An 18,126-nucleotide genomic window follows, 5' to 3' on the forward strand; every position below is an offset into this window, starting at 1 on the left:
CCGTTTATTTTTGAAGTAATCACAGGAAGCTAAAAAATTCTATGTACGTTAATAACAAGATAATCTGAGATTACAAACCCTCGCCCTGCTGTGGCGCTATATCTTTGTATCCGCTGGTTGTCGTTGTATTATAGGGGTGTAATATTACTGGCTATATGTATATGAGGTGAAATGTGGCCGAGCGGTAAAGATGCATGTTTTGTGTGTAAAGATAACCGAACATATGTTAGTTTTTTGGTTTATTTTTTAATTATTTTGTTATTTTTGTTAGTTCTGCATATATATTAACATTTTTTTTTTAAATTGTGAAAAATAATGAAATAAGTCTGGGAGCTATGGCGCTCCCAGACTTTGAATATAATTTTCTTTTTTCTTTCTCCATTTAAAAAGAAAATTCAAAAATTTAGGGGGCCAAGGCTAACATGGCCTCTTCCCCTCCCCCTTCCCCTTTAGATCTGCCTATGAAGAATAAAGTACATAGACACAAAAGTTGATTTTTAGCTATTAATACATAGTTAAAGGTGAAAATGAGAGCTATAAAATGTTAAAAATTAAATATATCTGACATTTCCTTATGAAGTTACAAGCGTTTAAATATAGAGCTGTTTAAAGAACAATGTTCGAGAAATCAGCCTTTAAAGTTTATGATTTTGGGCATTTCTCAGGCAGAAACCATCACCAAATTGTTAAAAAATGTTGGTTTAACATTGAAAATGGGAAAAATAACAGCATATCATGATGTATATTTAAAGGTTAGTTAGTGCAAGAAAATAGATTTCAAAAATGTTAACATTTCATCATGTTTTGGCCGTTATCTCTGAAACACGATTTGTGACGAGTGACTGGTTTAGCTTGTCTTTGCCACATACAGTATGTTGATTGTCTGTGTGTCTGCCTGTTCCTGTCTCAACGACAACTCAGGAACACAACACAGACTATCAAATGTTATTGGACAAAAACATGTGATTTGCCTAAATATGGTCATGATGACATCATATGACCATATATAGGCACGTCATTATTATATATAGGCATACATTACAACAGATTTTTGTCAAAGAAAATTTGATAGCGTGGATAGAGCTATTGCTGTTTCTCCGACAATCCCTTCACTTCTATCATTCAAATCTTCACATTACATCATGCTTACACATGCTCTATATTGTTTGACCCCATGTTCCTCAATGGTTTATCGCCTACCCTACAGAATTTTGATTTGTAGTTGTTTGCATATCCTATTCCTTATGAAGAATTTACTTACTCCATTTGCATGATTAAATTAATGCGACATCGATTAACAATATAAAATTATTATTGCGCCACAAAAAATACAATGTGGCACCCACTAGTAAGGATTACAAGGATTAATGAGGTGGGTTGACATTAAGTATGGTACTGAAAGTAATCAAGAGTTTAGATATAAGATTACTGAATAGACAGTAAGTTGAGACTATGCTATTCCAAGCATTGCATGTTGCCTTCAGTGTTGGATTCACAAAGGGGGCCCTCCAGCCGACCCAGTCACCCTTCTAAATTGTTCAAAATATTTTTTTAAAAATGTAGATATAAAGAAAATTAAAAATTAAAAAATTAAAAAATTAAAAAATAAATTAAAAATATTTTATGTCTGAGAGTGCAATTTCCAGCCATCTAGAAGTGCCATAAGTTTTCTTACCTCAGCCCAACCGGCTGGGGCTGAGGTGGTATAGATCCTTCATTTGTGAAAGTACCTCCTTGGCCCCCTATATTTTCAATTCCTGGATCCGCCACTGTGTAGGTACAAAACAATTTGTGTTTTATTGCTCTTCTGCTGCTTTGTCTTTTTACTCTTGTTAGTATTAGGATATTTGGTTAGCTTTTCTTCCGTTGATCTCTGCTGAAGCGTAAAGGGACTGGATGTGTAATATGTTCTGTACAAATACATATCCATTTAGTAGCCATTTTTCCATGTGACTGGCATAATTGCTCCTAATCTAATATGACCATGATATCTTTCAGTAATTATGTAGATTAGACGTAAGAGGTTATATAAGTATATTTTAAACCTACTATTTAATATATATATATATAGAAATAAGTATCATCATTAATGTTTCTTCAATTAATACAGGATATTTAATTGTTATATTTAATAATAAAATGTATGGGATGGTTAGTTTGTTTTATATATCATAAATATATTTGCTTCATAACATAAAATACATTGAAATATAATTAAGATTAAAATATATATTTGGTATTACCATTATACATGTATGTAGCGTGCTTTTTAAAATATTAAGATCAACTAAAAAATTCCCAAGCAAAATTTTTATCTTGGTAGAGGATAAATGGCCTTAGGTACAAGATTTTCACAATATTTTACTTTCCAAAAAGGTTGCCAGAAAGTCTTAAAATATTCAAAGATAAATCTGAATTTTATAATCTTAATTAAAATCAGTAGCTTTCCAGGATCTTTCAACCTTGTGAAGCACAATAATATTTCTGTTCTTTCTGTAAATCCAAGCCTATGATACCTTCATGATTTCACATAGTGAGATATATTCCCTTCACATTCTGGATCCTGCTAACCATTAGGCCTAGATGGTGTTTGTGAACATAGCCGTTGGTTTATTTCAGGCCTCATTTGCATCAAGCCCAAGTTTTGTTGTAGGTCTCACCACTCAATACTGTGTAACAACAGGGTCGTATTCAGGATTCCCGTGGTGCATAGATGTGCAAAAATGGTCTAATTGAGAAACACTACAATCCCCGGAAGACATAGCCAGTTGGATCGCAGCTTCGATTTTTTATTACTATGCCAACTTCAATTCCCAAATGATGCCTAATGATAGATTGTTTTAAGATACCCTCATAACCTTTATTACAGAAAATAAAATATTTTATATTCAGTACATTCTCGACTGTCTTGAAAATGTGAACCTTTTCCGATTTGGTGGGTGGGGAGTGACTACACAGTTGTTGCACCCACTTCACTCCAATATTAAAGATTCATAAGAAGAGATAAATGATGGAGATGAAAAGGGATACAATGACAAATGCAACTCCTAAGTTAATGCTGCAATCTCAGTTATAATTATTGCTGATTATTTCTGCCCTGGGACTAAATTTCAATTTATTTATCATGTTCCATCCCTTTAATGTGTTTGACTCATCATGTGCATACAAAGTTCTATTTGAGATATTACCATATAAATGAACAAAGATTTGTCCACCTGAAGTTCTTTGAATTAATTTGATGTACCTTAATTAATCTCATCCTCCTTTTTGCTGCTTGTGCCATGGACTCTCTTATTTACATTCTTTCATCTTTGTTTACATTATGTCCTATATCATATGCATTGGCAACGTGGATGAAATACCTCAACGTGAAGATGCATTTAAGGTGTTCTAATTCTACGCTTCTTCATTAAAATTTCATGGGAATAAGCCAAATCAATCATTAGTTGTGAAGTCCTTAACACATTATATTCATATTTCAGCAACTAAACAGTTTCATAGTGAAATGCAAGTTTTAATGTGGTGTTAAGATAATATGTTATCCCTCCAGTAAAATTTTACTTTTTAATCGCAGCTTCTATTGTAGCTTTTGCTCTGGTTTACTATTTCTGTTTTATTAAAATTGGCTGTGAGATGTAAACTTTTCAATTTACGTTGTTTTTCCATGATCTCGATAGATGTTGTGAATGGGTTGACTTCTGTTGGATTTTTGGCTTCTACAGTTAGTTCTGTTTTCTTGATGAATAAAAATTGTAGCCGCATTCGTCTGCTGTAGAACAATAAGAAATGACAACAGCACTTTTAAGGCTAACTTTTATAAAATTTATTCTCAGACATGGATTTCATCAGGAAACTCCAAATGGGAAAAGTAATGTAAGTAATGGGATACGTTTTCTTGGAAATAACAAAAAAAAATTCAAAAATCTCACTTCGATACAATATGCTTTATTGTAGTTTGTCTATTTTTCAGTATAAATAAAGGCTATCTCTTACTTTTATCATGTACTGTACATGGCATCCATAGCTCTTGAATATTGCTTAAGCTTTGCTTTGGCCTGAGGTTCAATAACAGAGGTAACACAGTTGTTGTAACACCATTGTTTGACACACACACGGGTAGGAGTTTCGCTGATTGGTCAAGACTATCAGTGGCTTAATTGCTAACCACAATATGAGCGGTTTTACGTTCTATGTTTCTTCTCATTCAGCAGTTAGAATTTAAAGATAATCTTTTTTGGTAACCAGTTCTAAAGTAACATTGTTGGTTTCTTTACCCTTTAAATCTGTTGCAATGATCTTTTTAGAAGAAACTTTGCAAGCTAATAATATATTTAGAAAAAATAAAAGGAATTTTTTTTTCATTAAATAGATTACAATTTCTATTTTTTTTGTTTATACTTTCTAGTTTACCATGTGTGGCTGCATATTTTATTCTTTATTAGAAATTCCTAGAACGTTTTTTCCTAGCAAATTCTCTACCTACAGAAGTGATGATAGACAGATGATGTTAGATAGACAGATGATGTTACGACTTTGACAGGTTTTATAATTATGACCTGTTTCCCAGGATAGTAATACAGAGAATCTCTTCTGTGGCATTAATTATTCTGCCACTGGCTGAATAAACATTTTATAATATTCACTGCCTTTTCAATTCTTTGTTCAAAATCGAAAGTGCTATCTTGTATTTTGTAGTTTTTTTTATCTACTTACTTTCTAAGAATCTACAGAGGGTCTTCATGCATATCTTCTTAACTGTCAATATTTGTAAGCAATGAAGCAATAATTCTATTTTCATATCTTGAAAGATTCTACCCTTGTAAATTGAAAATTTTAACATTTAGTTCTATGCTGTAATTCTTGTATTTCAATTTCTATTGTATTATAAATTTTTTTTATCAAAGTAACTTTTGACTGATTTCCTTGATGAATTTAATGATATTTTTACTTGACTATTAAGTAAAGTGCCTTGCCCAAGGACACAAGCAATGAGACGAGCGTTATTCTCGAACTCCCCATCTCACGATCAGAAGTCCAACACCTTACACGTTGCGCCACACGCTCCTGCATGGGATGACCAAAATATTTTCATTGGTAAATTTTAGAGGTTGAATAGAAGACTTGGTTTTCTAAATATATTAAACATCACTGTAGTTCCTAAAAATATCAATAATAATTTCCATGGATCATTATTTGAAATTTTGCATTGCAATATGCTGTGATTTCCAAGCCAACAGTTTTCATCATACAAATTACCAGTAAGCTTGTTTCCATAAGGCTGAAAGTAATGAATATTTATGAGTAATCTATCCAGCACTGAAGATAGTCAATTATTAAAATTGATTTTTACTATTGAAGTGCATGTAGAAAAATCATGAGATTATTTTTTAAGAGAATGTTCTTACCACAGGGCTAGAAACAGTGCGACTGCATGGCTGCTGGTCAGAGGCATTTAGCATGTTGTTAGCTGGAGGCATTTTATAGGGAAAAAACATTAACAGTGTATTGGAAGAATTGCACATTTCACTAAGAGAATTTTAAAATACAAAAATAAAATCAATTATATTTGCTCACTTCAGACCACCACTGATGGGCTATTAAATGTGTATAGGCAACATTTGTGGCAAAGACGAGCCAAACCAGTCACTCATCGCAAATCGTGTTTTAGAGATAATGGCCAAAAAATGCTGGAATGTCAAAATTTTTGAAATCTATTTTCTTGCACTAAACTAAACTTTATATATCTATACATCATGATATGCTGTTATTTTTTCCATTTTCAATGTTAAAACAACAATTTTTAACAATTTGGTGATGGTTTCTGCCTGAGCAATGCCCAAAATCATACTATAACTTTAAAGGCTGATTTCTGAAATATTGTTCATTAAACAGCTCTATGTTTAAACGCTTGTAAAAAGTTCTTCATAAGGAAATGTCGGATATAAATGATTTTTTTACTATTTTATAGTTCTCATTTTCACCTTTAACCCTGTATTAATAAATAAAAATCGATTTTTGCAACAAGTGACTGGTTTTGCTTGTCTCTACCACAATTGGTGCTGGATGCATTCTATCAAAGATAGTTTTTTAATGGTTGGATGCATAGGCCTACTTTTGCTTTCTTCCTAATATTCAATATTCTAAGAATGAATGAATTATTAAAATTTAGAATTTGGTGCTTAAAATTTGTTTTTGCATTTCATGCAGGATCGTATTGATAACAATAATATCTGACCATACACCTATAAATTGGTGGTACTGTACTCAATAATGTGTTCACAAGATAACAATTAACTAAAAATTGATTAAAATAATACACAATACAAATGTTTTCCTATATGCTAAATTACATAAATAATTTTTAAAATTTTTAAAATAAAAAAATATATAAATAAAATAAATTTATAAATTAATGATACCCAGTAATACAGGTCAACTACTGAAGGCTTGAACATGCTTACTTTCTGATTGATAAACTGCTGTCCTAAATAAGATTGGTGGAGCAAGGCTTAAATTTAAGTGCAACATCTTAAAAAATCCAGTTTGTACTAATAATAATTGATACTGATTCATATTTTTTGAAATCTGTATACCACAGATTTCACTATCTGCTACTGTAATAGCCTGAAATTTAAGACTTGGAAAATATTTCCCAACTTAAAATGATAAATGAAATTTAGGTGTGTTTTTAAAATAATGCAACAGATTTTCATCTTTGGAATTTATTCAATTTTTCAATGTTTTAAAAATATTTTGATGATATATTTAAATTAGAATTTATTCTAATCTTATATTATTTTTTAAGCTTTCTTTATTCAGGGTATAACCATTCAGTGACTATCACTGCTTTCCCAGGAAGCCCTGATACATAAATATAGCAAAAATATACAGAAAATATGGTTACAATTCAAAAGTAATTAAAAACAAGGATACGGTATTATTAGTCAAGGATTTTTTTTGTCCATTTTTTGAAAATGTCCAATAATGTATCGATGTTTGAAATAACAGCAAACCTGACATCTATAATGATGTGTTTCCAACACAATATTAATTCTTCGATTCAGTCATATAGAATTTCATTAAACTATCAAACTGTTGTCACTCCACTACAGGAAGAAAGCCATTAAAATCTACTACATACCTCTGCTATTCCATGTAATGCCTCTGCATACTCAGAATTTAATCAATACTTTTTTATTTGATGCACACATTTAGACTTTAGAAACACTAAAATTTATACTATTGAATACTTATTGCTATTCCAGCAGTCTTAGTCAATGCTTCACATAAATGAATGTATAAGTACATGAATGTATGTATGTAGAGTGTGAAAAAAGGCGCCCCAACCGGGATTCGATCTTCAGCATTTTTTGCTTCAACTATATATTTCCAAAAGAGGTCACAGCTTTGAGTTTTGTCAAACAACTGATAAATATTATTGACTTAAGTCTTAAATCTAAGAACAAACTATCAGATGTATCTGTTGTACTTAATAAAAAAAAAATCCGACAAATCTTACATTTTTTTAAAACTGATTTAAACTTAACTTGATTAAGAGTTGAAACACACCATACATCTAATCTTAACTCTGTAATTTACATACTTTCTTGTTTTTATTCGTTTCATATATTTTTCACAAGGTGGAAAATATTAAATATGTTTAATTAGCAAATTGCAAATTGATTAACATCCTTCTGTAATTTCAGAGGCTTGGATTTAGCGAAGATGTTGCTGGTGCTACATTCATGGCGGCAGGAAGCTCTGCTCCAGAGTTATTCACATCTGTTATCGGTGAGTTTCCATAGAATTTCCGTCTGGATTACCTTCAATTTCTAAATGGGCAAAGATTTGTATTGATAAATTACAAATACAATAGTCCAACACTTGTTTACTTTTCAATGATATGTACTGTAAATGCATGCTACTATGTTATATTGGTTTCTGTTATATCACACTTGATTTTGGTAAACTAGTTCTCTGTGTTTGAGATGAAACAGTTTTTTTTCATACAAGGAATCGTTATGATATAGATATACGTGTATATTTGTAATTTTTTTTTTTTTATTTCAATCCCTGATGTACTTTGCAGTGATTTTTCAAATCAAACTGATTAGTTACTGTAGTGATAGATTACTCTATAGCCTGCATTTAAAGAAATAATTTAAGTTAGTTCAGAATTGACTTTAGACCACTTTTATGGGCCATAAGTCTATTTTTACGTCTTACGCTGAAGAGGGTAGATTTAAGCATGGTTTAAGTAGTCCTACAGGCAATTTCAGGGATTCCTTTGACTCGGATATTTTAAGGTATTTATTATTGTTTTTTTTCTACAGGAGTTTTTATAGCAAATGGAGATGTAGGAGTTGGAACAATTATAGGATCAGCTGTATTCAATATCTTGATTATCATAGGAATTTGTGCATTGTTTGCAGGACAGGTATAAAGCTCTTTACAAAAGCCATCAATTTTATATTGACACTTGTGCTTCCTCAAATAATATCTCTAATGATAGCAGCTTTTGTAGCCTTTTTTCATCAACAAATCTGTTGTATTGCATATATTATTATATTTTTCATCTTTTTATAACTTTTGAGCAGATCCCCAATTATTTCTGTCACAGTATAACTATAATTTATGAGAATCATTAATCATATATGTAGTAAAAAGGATGTCAATGTAAACATATTTAAAAATCAAATATTTGGATGAGTAAATCTACTACAGAAATTATAACCTTGTTACCTGGTTAAATTCCATTCACTGCTCTCCTTGCATTTCAGCTGGAGGGCTGAAATTGCAAATTTCAATAGCACACCATCTTCGAATGAGACGTTTAAGCCATTGATTCTGTGTGCACTATAGAGTACCACAGTCGTGTCGTCACAACGCCAGGTGGCACCCTCTGTTGCCAACCAGACGTTGGTTACCGTTCATTACGCCTGAATGACATTATAGGCTTTCTGGAATAATCATTTTAAAATCTAATATTTTACCATCAAAATGTACTAAAAACACAAAAGCTTGTATTATATTAGTTATCGAACACACATTTAATCATCAATTAAAATTTACAAAGAAAAACTAAGATACAACATCTTAATAATTATGTTAGAAATTGGGATCAATGGTTTGTCAGTGGGGAAAATGGCATCCGGTTGAACGCATTTTGCAATGATAGCAATGGAGTTGTAGTAGTACTTTGTAACAACTGTCATTGGTGACCAGTCCTAGAATAAATTTTAAAAAATGTAAATTTACCATAAAAAAATCCAATATTGATGATAAGAACGATTCTAAGGTGTGCTTCCGTGGCACTTGTAATTACTCCGATAATTTCTTCCGATAAATTATCTTAAATTTCCCAGACACTGTCGACGACGAACGCAGCCGTTTCAGGCATTTTTTATATCTAATAACTACAGAAAATTTACTCACTTTTTTATATCAAGTGTTGAATTACTAGGCCTAGGCCTACCAACTACTAGTTTCTAACTACCCAGAATAATTCTCTTCATGACTGTGATTTGACATTTGTCAAAGGTTATTTATTTTCGCATTCGGATCTTTTTTCGATAAATGATCAGATTCTCGTACGAAAATTTATCAGATAATTTGGGACCCATTTCCGCAGCGAATAATTACAAAATGGCTTCTTTTCAATTACTTATCAGATAGGTGTTGAGGAAGCACAGCCTAAAATAGTATAATGTTGTCCCATCAACCATTTTTCATAATATAATTATTAAAATTTGCCCTTTTCTGAAAAAACCCGTTTACAAATCTGGCAAAATTGGAAATAAGTCAGATTTTTGTGGGTTAACTTTGCTGTACTTCACATTGAATAAATCCAATCAGAATTTTAATTGTATCTCCTGCCATACACTCTTAACCTAAGGTCTAGGAATGATTATTCGCAGTGTGCAGTCAGTTTTCGCATTTATTGTCAAGCGCAAAACATTATTTTTATAGGCACATAACAAAAAATAAATTTAATGTAACTGTTGTTGTAAGGTTGCACAAATTCAGCAATTACATAAATTTCACCTTGTACTCAGTTTTCTTTTTCTTCCTACAGGTTGTGTCATTGACGTGGTGGCCACTGTTTCGCGATACAACTGTTTATTCTGTGTCCATAGCCACATTGATATATGTTATTCATGATGGTAAAGTTCAATGGTTAGTTGCCTATTTTGATGTTTTCATTTTAAGTATTATTTAAGTAAGTGATAAACCTGTTTTTTTGACATGATGTTGGGATCTTCAAAGGCACATAAATCAACTCAGAAATGATATAACAAACCAAAATCATGCTTATATAGCATACCTTCTGAAATAGTAATTGTATGTATAAGTTGAATTATTGAATAAGTATATTTATTATTATGGGTTTGATTCCATGAGTTCAATTTCCACCAGACTCACTTGCAAATTTTTTTTTCACAAGTATTTTGGAATGTGTTGATTGTATTCAGTATGATAACACATCAGGTAGGAAAAAAAACGTCTTTCATATTATTTCTCTTGACCCAACCGCCATCGGAATTCATTAAAATCGTTAATAATTATCAATTAATATGTTGTTTTTTTTAAATACTAGAGTATCGATTCAGTTCTAAGATAATTTGAATATAGAAAGGTTTTTTTTTGCAGAGTAGGAAATACAAAACTGTAATTTAAATTGTAGATGGATAACTTAAATTTCCCCTGTGGATAACGATGCTTCAACTAATGCTATATGCTTTACCCTCGTAAAAACTCCATGAATAGCTAATGTGTTTCTAATACATTCTATTAATGCTCATTTCTACTTTCTAATACATAATTATGCCTCATTCAGGTATTACCATGAGGTTGTATGTACCGAATTTATTTACTTAAATTTGAAAATTATATATTTCTGAAAGGCATGAAGAAATTGACGTGAAATAGTTTTGATTGGTATGAATACGTTGTTATTGCTGTTTGTCTTGAGGGCAATATATCTTATTTCTTGTTTTGCTTATGACAATAAAAAACATCTTTATGTTGTATCTTGTAGGTATGAATCACTTGTCATGTTGCTGTTGTATGCTGTTTATATTTTCATAATGTGGTGAGCAAACAACATATTCCATAAATAGATTTTAAGTATTTTGTTATTTAAATAATTACACTGTACTTCATATGCATACCCAACCTAATTTGATAGACTATTGGTAATATTTTTTTAGTGTGTATCATCTCTCATTAACATGACTTTTCTAAATTAGCATTTTCTCATTGAAATTGGTTAGTATATAACCACTTCAGTACACTATTCATAATAAACCTATTTTACCTTAGTCTAACCAGGTAACCCATTTGCCCTCTCTGGGGGAACTGTAACCAATGTAGGGAAAGTTACAGATACATTGTTTTAAAATGTGGAAAATCCTCATTCAATACAGGCTATGTTCAGACTTGGAGATAAGCCACGCTTGCGTTAAGCTCGACTCAAGGGTAAGCCCGGCTTAATTCTGCCGGGTGTTCAGACTAGCTGGATTAGCAAGGCGCGAGAACCTGAAGTTACATTTGCATATTCACGAGCCTGAACCAGGAAATTATTTTCAAAACATTGCATGTGACACGTACATTCGCTCACAGCAGACGTAGTTGATCCGCGGTCAAACGTGGGACCTCCCACAGCGATTAAAGCCTGGTGTAGAAAAGTTAAACCAGGTGGTACGCCAGGCCTAGTTACTATAGCAACAACTCCTGGCTTGAGATAAGCCACCTAGTTCAGACTGGAAGGTGGATAAACCTGGTGAGTTGTTTATCCACGTAGTCTGACCAAGGCCTGAAACATTCAATTTCTCATTTAAAAGGATCAACTTCCAGTGAGAGACTGAGCACAGATCAATAACATTAAAATTTTGCTGATATCGGGTGTGTTTCTACTGCTGAGAAAGAACCATTTTTAAAGCCTAGGCTCTGGGGGAAAACAAGTTTGATATGTTGTACAACTGATCTAATTTGAAAAAGACACAAAAATGGTGTTTGCCAGAAAACTCAGGAATGGTTAATGAGATACAGATTTTTTGGATATTTAAAAACTGGGGGAAAATGGCCATAACCACCTTTTTTTTCACTTTTTTCCATCAGGTTTTAAATATTCAAAAATCTATCTCTCATTAGACATTCCCAAGTTTTTAGTCAAACACACTTCTTTTTCTTGATTTACATATTTTAGGTTAAATCCCAAATTATACAGCAAGATTGAAAGGAGGTCAGAAAAAAGAAGATTAAAGAAAGCAGAAAAAGCAAAAAGTGAAGCAAAGTCAGATATAGAATTGGAACAAGGTATTGTTTTTAGGTGTACTGCACATATAATAATTGGAAACAATTTTACTCGATATTAACGTTGTTAACACTAGTTTAAAAAATGTAAATGGGATTGAGCCATAAGTTGCTTAGTTACAAATCTGTTAACTCAACAGTTTTTCTCGCGACTAAAATCAACTTCACTTTACCTACAGTTGCCTCTCCACCCAGGCATTTTGTTCAAACACAAAATGCGCTGATTACAGCTGCAACATTATGAATTCTCCGGAGGGACCTGAGTTGTGTTCTATAATGTGCTTGATCCAGTGATTGGGGTAATAAAGTTCAGCACATAGACATCTACAATTTACTTTATAAGTCAACCATTATTATTGTTATTTTAGAAGCCTTATGAAAAACCTTTTTTTATAATATATTCTATTCTATAGCTCATCAGTGTGCTAGCTATAGGATGAAATTTAGTTTTAAATTAATCTCAGAGTTACAGTATATGAAAACTAAGAAATTCTGATGATGCGCATACATTGTTCGTGGTATATACATTGATCACATGTTAGATTTGAGCACTAACCACTCTCATGACAGAAATAATTGGATTTTCTAGAGAGCAAGATTATTCCGGAAACAATATAAATTAATATGTATATATCAGAGAACTTTGATCCTGAGTAAAGTGCCAGGAGCAACCATGAATTCAAATTTTGTTCATGTTGTGTAGCTATCATTCAAATTGGTAAAATGAAGTTTGACATTTACTCTTTCCAATATGAATTTTATACTTTACAAATTTCAATGAATAATATATTCTCAGTGAAATATATTTTTGAAATACAAATGATGATGACTACTGAAAAAATGAATTTTTCGATATAATTGGAAAGAGTGATATCGATAGTTGCAACAATAATTCTGCTAAAAATAAAGATAAAAACAGGGGCAGATCCAGGAATTTGAAATAGATAGGCCCAGGGTGAGACTACTAGAATACCTCAGCCCCACCTTGTTGGGGTTGAGGTAAGAAAATTTATAAATAAGACACTAGATGACTGGAAATGCACCCTCAGACCTACTTTTGAATATAATTTTCCTTTTTCTCCATTTTTAAAATTTTAATTTTAAAAAAGTGAGAAGGGTGAGCCGGGCCGCTGGGCCCTCCCTTGAATCTGCCACTGAAAAATAATGGTAATGTTAATGAATAATTGTTGTCTCTGTTTTCTGATTATGGTTCCCATTGATATATTTGGTATGAATTATTACTGAAATTTAGGAAGGCTTCAAAAGAATGCATATTATAGGTATATTTGCCAGTGCCACAGGCCTCTCTCATTCCATGTACCAACCTGAACAGAGCCAGGAATGCACTCATCTAACAAACACACAATTTGTCCCACAAACGTATATGTTTGTGTATGTTTATGCCATTATTTTTTTTGGACCTTAAGCAACAATATGCAAAGGGTGGCATAGTGGTACAGTCCATTACTAATACTTACTTATTACTTACTGGGCTTGTCCATTGTTGGATGCTTTTCTTGCCTAATGTACACCAGTGTACAATGTAAGGTCATCTTGCCATCTTCTTTTTTGTCTACCTCTTCTTTTTCCTGATCTTGGTACAGTCCATTATAAATAGGTAATTTGTGAATGATTTTTGAATGAAATTAGTCTGTTGGTGAATTAAATGCATGACTAGGAATACCTCCCTATGGGAGCAGTACATGACTGTTTGTGTATCTAATATAAAAATCTGTGCCTCAATGAGGTTATCAGATTGTCAATGCATTCTAAATGCAATTGCCACACTATGTAGCTATCTCTCGACAACGTTCTTGTGCTGCATTGTGTATGGCCGTGTTTTGTGACACCTGTAGCAGCTAATTTACAGAGATGTGCTTAATGTTCACATCATCATGTTAAATGTTATCATTCTACAACATTGGATTATAATTATTTTTATTTATTATATTATTACCATATAATAATAATAATAATAAAAGTGTAGTTTTATATAGCGCACATATCCATCTAAGATACTCAAGGCACTTGATATGTGGACTAGGAACTCGATCAATATTTAAATATTTATTGTTTTTATTATTGTAAATTTTTGTTATTGTTTTTAGTATTATTATTATTACTACAGATTTTTTTTCTAAAAATTATTTAACAATAACAATTTTTTATTTTTTAAATAAAGAAGGCTTTTTATTCCTATCATAAACAGGGATATTACCTAAAAGGTGCTTTCTTTCATATATAAGCTCACAGCTTTGTTTCATTCATTATTCATTGTGTTCAGTACTCATTTTCTTACCTATTCATCCATACATATCCTTTATTAATTGATGAATTCAATTTCCTGTACTTCAAGCAAGCGAAAATAATCGGTTTATGGTTTTACCAATGTGGGGATATATGTGAATATATTAATGGTTATTGTGTGAAAATTATGTATCCCTCGTATTATTGTCAGAGAAGGGATGATTAATAGCAAAGTCACTTATCTGAGGGAACAAACAGGAAGACTTGCTAATCTTTATTATCCATTAAAAATAACAAATTCTTTTGAGACTAGCACAAAATAACATTTTAGAAGTTAAATATTATAGTACTCAGTACATGAAAATGAATAACAGTACTGTATAGTCAATATTTAATAATTAATAGCAATTTACATTATCAATAACAAATATTAAAGTGTTTAGAAACATAGTGAAATAAGATAATCCAATAATACAGTATATGGAATTATTAGGTTAATGCAAATAAAGATTATTTTACATTTAAAAATAAACTACCTGTATAAAGATTATTTTATATTTAAAACTTGAATTTCAATTTTGATTTCTAGTAACACCATTGAATCCAAGAACTGAGGCAGAGCCTGTAATAATGGTTGATGAGTATATTTGTAATTCACCTAAAAGGTTGGTAACGAATTTGGCATGGTCACATGACATGGTCACATGATTATAGATAGATAATCAATGCATGCTGATCCCATGCTCCTTCCCATTTTAAAACCAGCTTTGTGTTTTGAAAAGCAAGCTTTTGAAATTAAAAGATAAAAAATTGATAATTTGCAAAATAGCTTATATTACAATGACTCGACTCGTAATTAATGATTTAGTATTTCCAAATTGTCCACAACAGTCTGAACATTACAAACATCATACAAATACATTCATTTGTTCATTTGTGTGTGTGTTTGTTTGCTTGTTTTTACACTTGTACATTCGTATATCTGCTCTCTTAATCTTTTATTCAGTCACTCATTTATCCATCATTCATTTATTCATGTATATGTTAATACATTCATTAATTTTTAAAAATTAATTTGTCCACTTATCTACACATCTATATAGAAATCTATCTACTCATTCATCCATCCATTCATTCATTCCTCACTTTGTCCATCTGTTAATTTCTTTATTCATCCATTCATTCTTTTTGTTTGTCAATCCATTAAATCCATTCATTCCTTTATCAATGTATTCACTATCCATTCATTTATTAATTGTTTTGTAAATAGAACAACTATTAGTTTAACTGTTAATTTTTTTAGCAACAAATATGGCAACCAACACAAATCTGAATCAAAATAAGCTAGGCTAGAAGTTAAAAGCCCATGCAAATGTAATTTGGTTTACATTGTGTGCCACTTTGTGGGTGGGGTAATGTTTTTATAAACGTAGGTCAAAATTAGTAAATTTGTGCCAACAATTTTAACCAGCTTTACCAATCTATGACTTTATATACCACACAATAGGTGAGAGGAGGGGAGAAAAATGCATGCATGTTGTTTGATGTTGCATTAACTAGCGAGTTTTGCTTGTGTATTTTAGGGTTTGCTAACACTAAAATTGAGAATTAAACTTTCACTCCGCGTGTAGGTTAACTTTCCCTGACGCTGGTTTTCGTGTCATGCTTTCCAAACACTTTCCAGCAAGAACCAGGATGAGAACAGCATGCTGGGTAATAATAACAGAGGTAAGACAAATATTTATTAAACAGTTAAAGGTATACAAGCAAAAATCGTTGTTTACTGAAATTTAGAATTTTTTAAACTTAAGTGGTTATCACTATAATTTTGGACTTCATATTTTGCATAATACTTGAACCAAATAATAAAAGGTAGTAGGAAAATTCTGTTGGCATAGGAACCAAGTGAGGAAGTCTGCATTATTTGTAGGTTTTGTGTATACTGTTGCAATCTCTATAGAAATATTCAACTATGAATTAACCCAATAATGGTAGCCAAATTACTCATTTGAATGGTTTTGAATTAGGCTAACGGAATCCTTAAATTACCTTGGTCTGATAGTCTGTAGTAATCGTAATGAAGATGACTTTAGGCACCAATATAGATTGTTATGTATTCGTGCAGTCACATTATCACGCAGATTTTGCAAATGGTTTATGTCGTTAAATTGTTTATGTTATGTGAGTTAATGTTGCCAAACTCTGTGGGTATATTACAATCAGTACTTACTTAAGGTATCACTGGGTATGTATTAACAACAGTAATGCTCTGACATTGTTATTAAGATGCCTAAGCACTGTGCTAGTGGTATGTTTTGTCATAATATGCCTTTCCTTTAGGGAATACATAGAGGAGAATGTCTGCATTCTCTTCTTATAAACCAATGAACTGATTTCCCATGTGTTTGTTTGTCTGTATAGGCTCGTCAATAAGATTATAAGGAAATGATAGTGATCCTCCATTGATTCAGCATCTTTTTCATTGTTTTTTTAATATTATCTGTGGACATGTTTTCAAAAATAAAAGATAAATTATAAGCAAAATCAAGCAAAAGAAAATTTTACAATTGTTTATTAAATAATCATTTCCTCAAATTTATGTAGTGGCTGTTCCAAACTAGATCAAATATGCAACATATTGTAAAAGAAATGGGTCTTCTAGGATTTTAGTTACATTATTTTTGAAGCTTGTTTTAAAAATGGCAGAGACATAATTGAAGCAATGTCAATATATCGAGAGAAAATTACTTGGTACCTTTGGATTAAGCAAACCTGATTATTTAAAAAAAAGGGGGAAAAAAGAAACAAAAATGTCAAATTATCTTAAAAATTCAATAAAAAATGCTGGATAGCTCATTTAAAATGATCAAATAAGTTTTCACCAATTTAAAAAAAAAGGTCAATTTTACTACCCGTTAATTGATGGGGATGTTTTATTAACATTAAAATTATTAATTGCAAGTTAATAACTTAATTAAATAATATAATACAAATTATGCAATTCAAATATGGAATTATATTTTTTTAATTCGTATGGCTCATAACAGATAATACATCTTTAAAACCTTTTACTGCATTTGGATTAAAACCAATCAATTTTATATAGTATGTGCAGAATCAGTTGTTACATCTGGCAAGAATGATAAAATACTGTAATAGACATTTTTGCAGTTACTATAATGTATTTACCATACAATGTACATACTAGAAATTTGAGCGAGTGTTGAGTTTGTTGCATGTTTGCTGGTCCATCAGGTGTAATAGTAGATTATTTAATGACAGAGGCACCTGATGCAGAAAGATCCTGACAGCATTGTGTATGTAGCCACACCAGCAACAAATGGGAAAATGCACAAGAGCCACTCTACCTATAGTAGTCTATCCAGAAAGTCACAAGGATCACAAAAAAGGTTGGTCCATCATTTAGGAGATTTCGATTTGCGACGGCTTAGAACGTAGAATGTAATGACGTCGTCTTAATTTAACTGCGCATGTCTAAAAACTGTGCGTTATATTCTCTCCTGAGAACTGGAATGGTCGTCTGTCAAATCTACATTCAGGCCA

At 31.5% G+C, this 18,126-nt stretch overlaps 1 protein-coding gene across 4 annotated transcripts in view; it reads left to right on the top strand.

Moving 5' to 3' along the window:
- LOC117104396 (sodium/potassium/calcium exchanger 3-like) overlaps window positions 1–18,126 on the top strand; it is a 44,081-nt gene that overhangs the window by 17,668 nt on the left and 8,287 nt on the right. For 3 of the 4 annotated variants that reach the window (XM_033245231.1, XM_033245230.1, XM_033245233.1), the window contains exons 5-12: window positions 7,707–7,791; window positions 8,334–8,437; window positions 10,076–10,176; window positions 11,039–11,092; window positions 12,209–12,318; window positions 15,152–15,227; window positions 16,194–16,290; window positions 17,845–17,972. In XM_033245231.1, coding sequence (XP_033101122.1) covers window positions 7,707–7,791; window positions 8,334–8,437; window positions 10,076–10,176; window positions 11,039–11,092; window positions 12,209–12,318; window positions 15,152–15,227; window positions 16,194–16,290; window positions 17,845–17,972 — 755 coding nt within the window. The remainder of the gene's footprint in view (window positions 1–7,706; window positions 7,792–8,333; window positions 8,438–10,075; window positions 10,177–11,038; window positions 11,093–12,208; window positions 12,319–15,151; window positions 15,228–16,193; window positions 16,291–17,844; window positions 17,973–18,126) is intronic. The other variant, XM_033245234.1, reaches the window with a different exon arrangement.

This window comes from Anneissia japonica, unplaced genomic scaffold, assembly GCF_011630105.1.
Source record: "Anneissia japonica isolate Jap-2015-1 unplaced genomic scaffold, ASM1163010v1 scaffold287818_len932483_cov186, whole genome shotgun sequence".
Taxonomy (NCBI): domain Eukaryota; kingdom Metazoa; phylum Echinodermata; class Crinoidea; order Comatulida; family Comatulidae; genus Anneissia; species Anneissia japonica.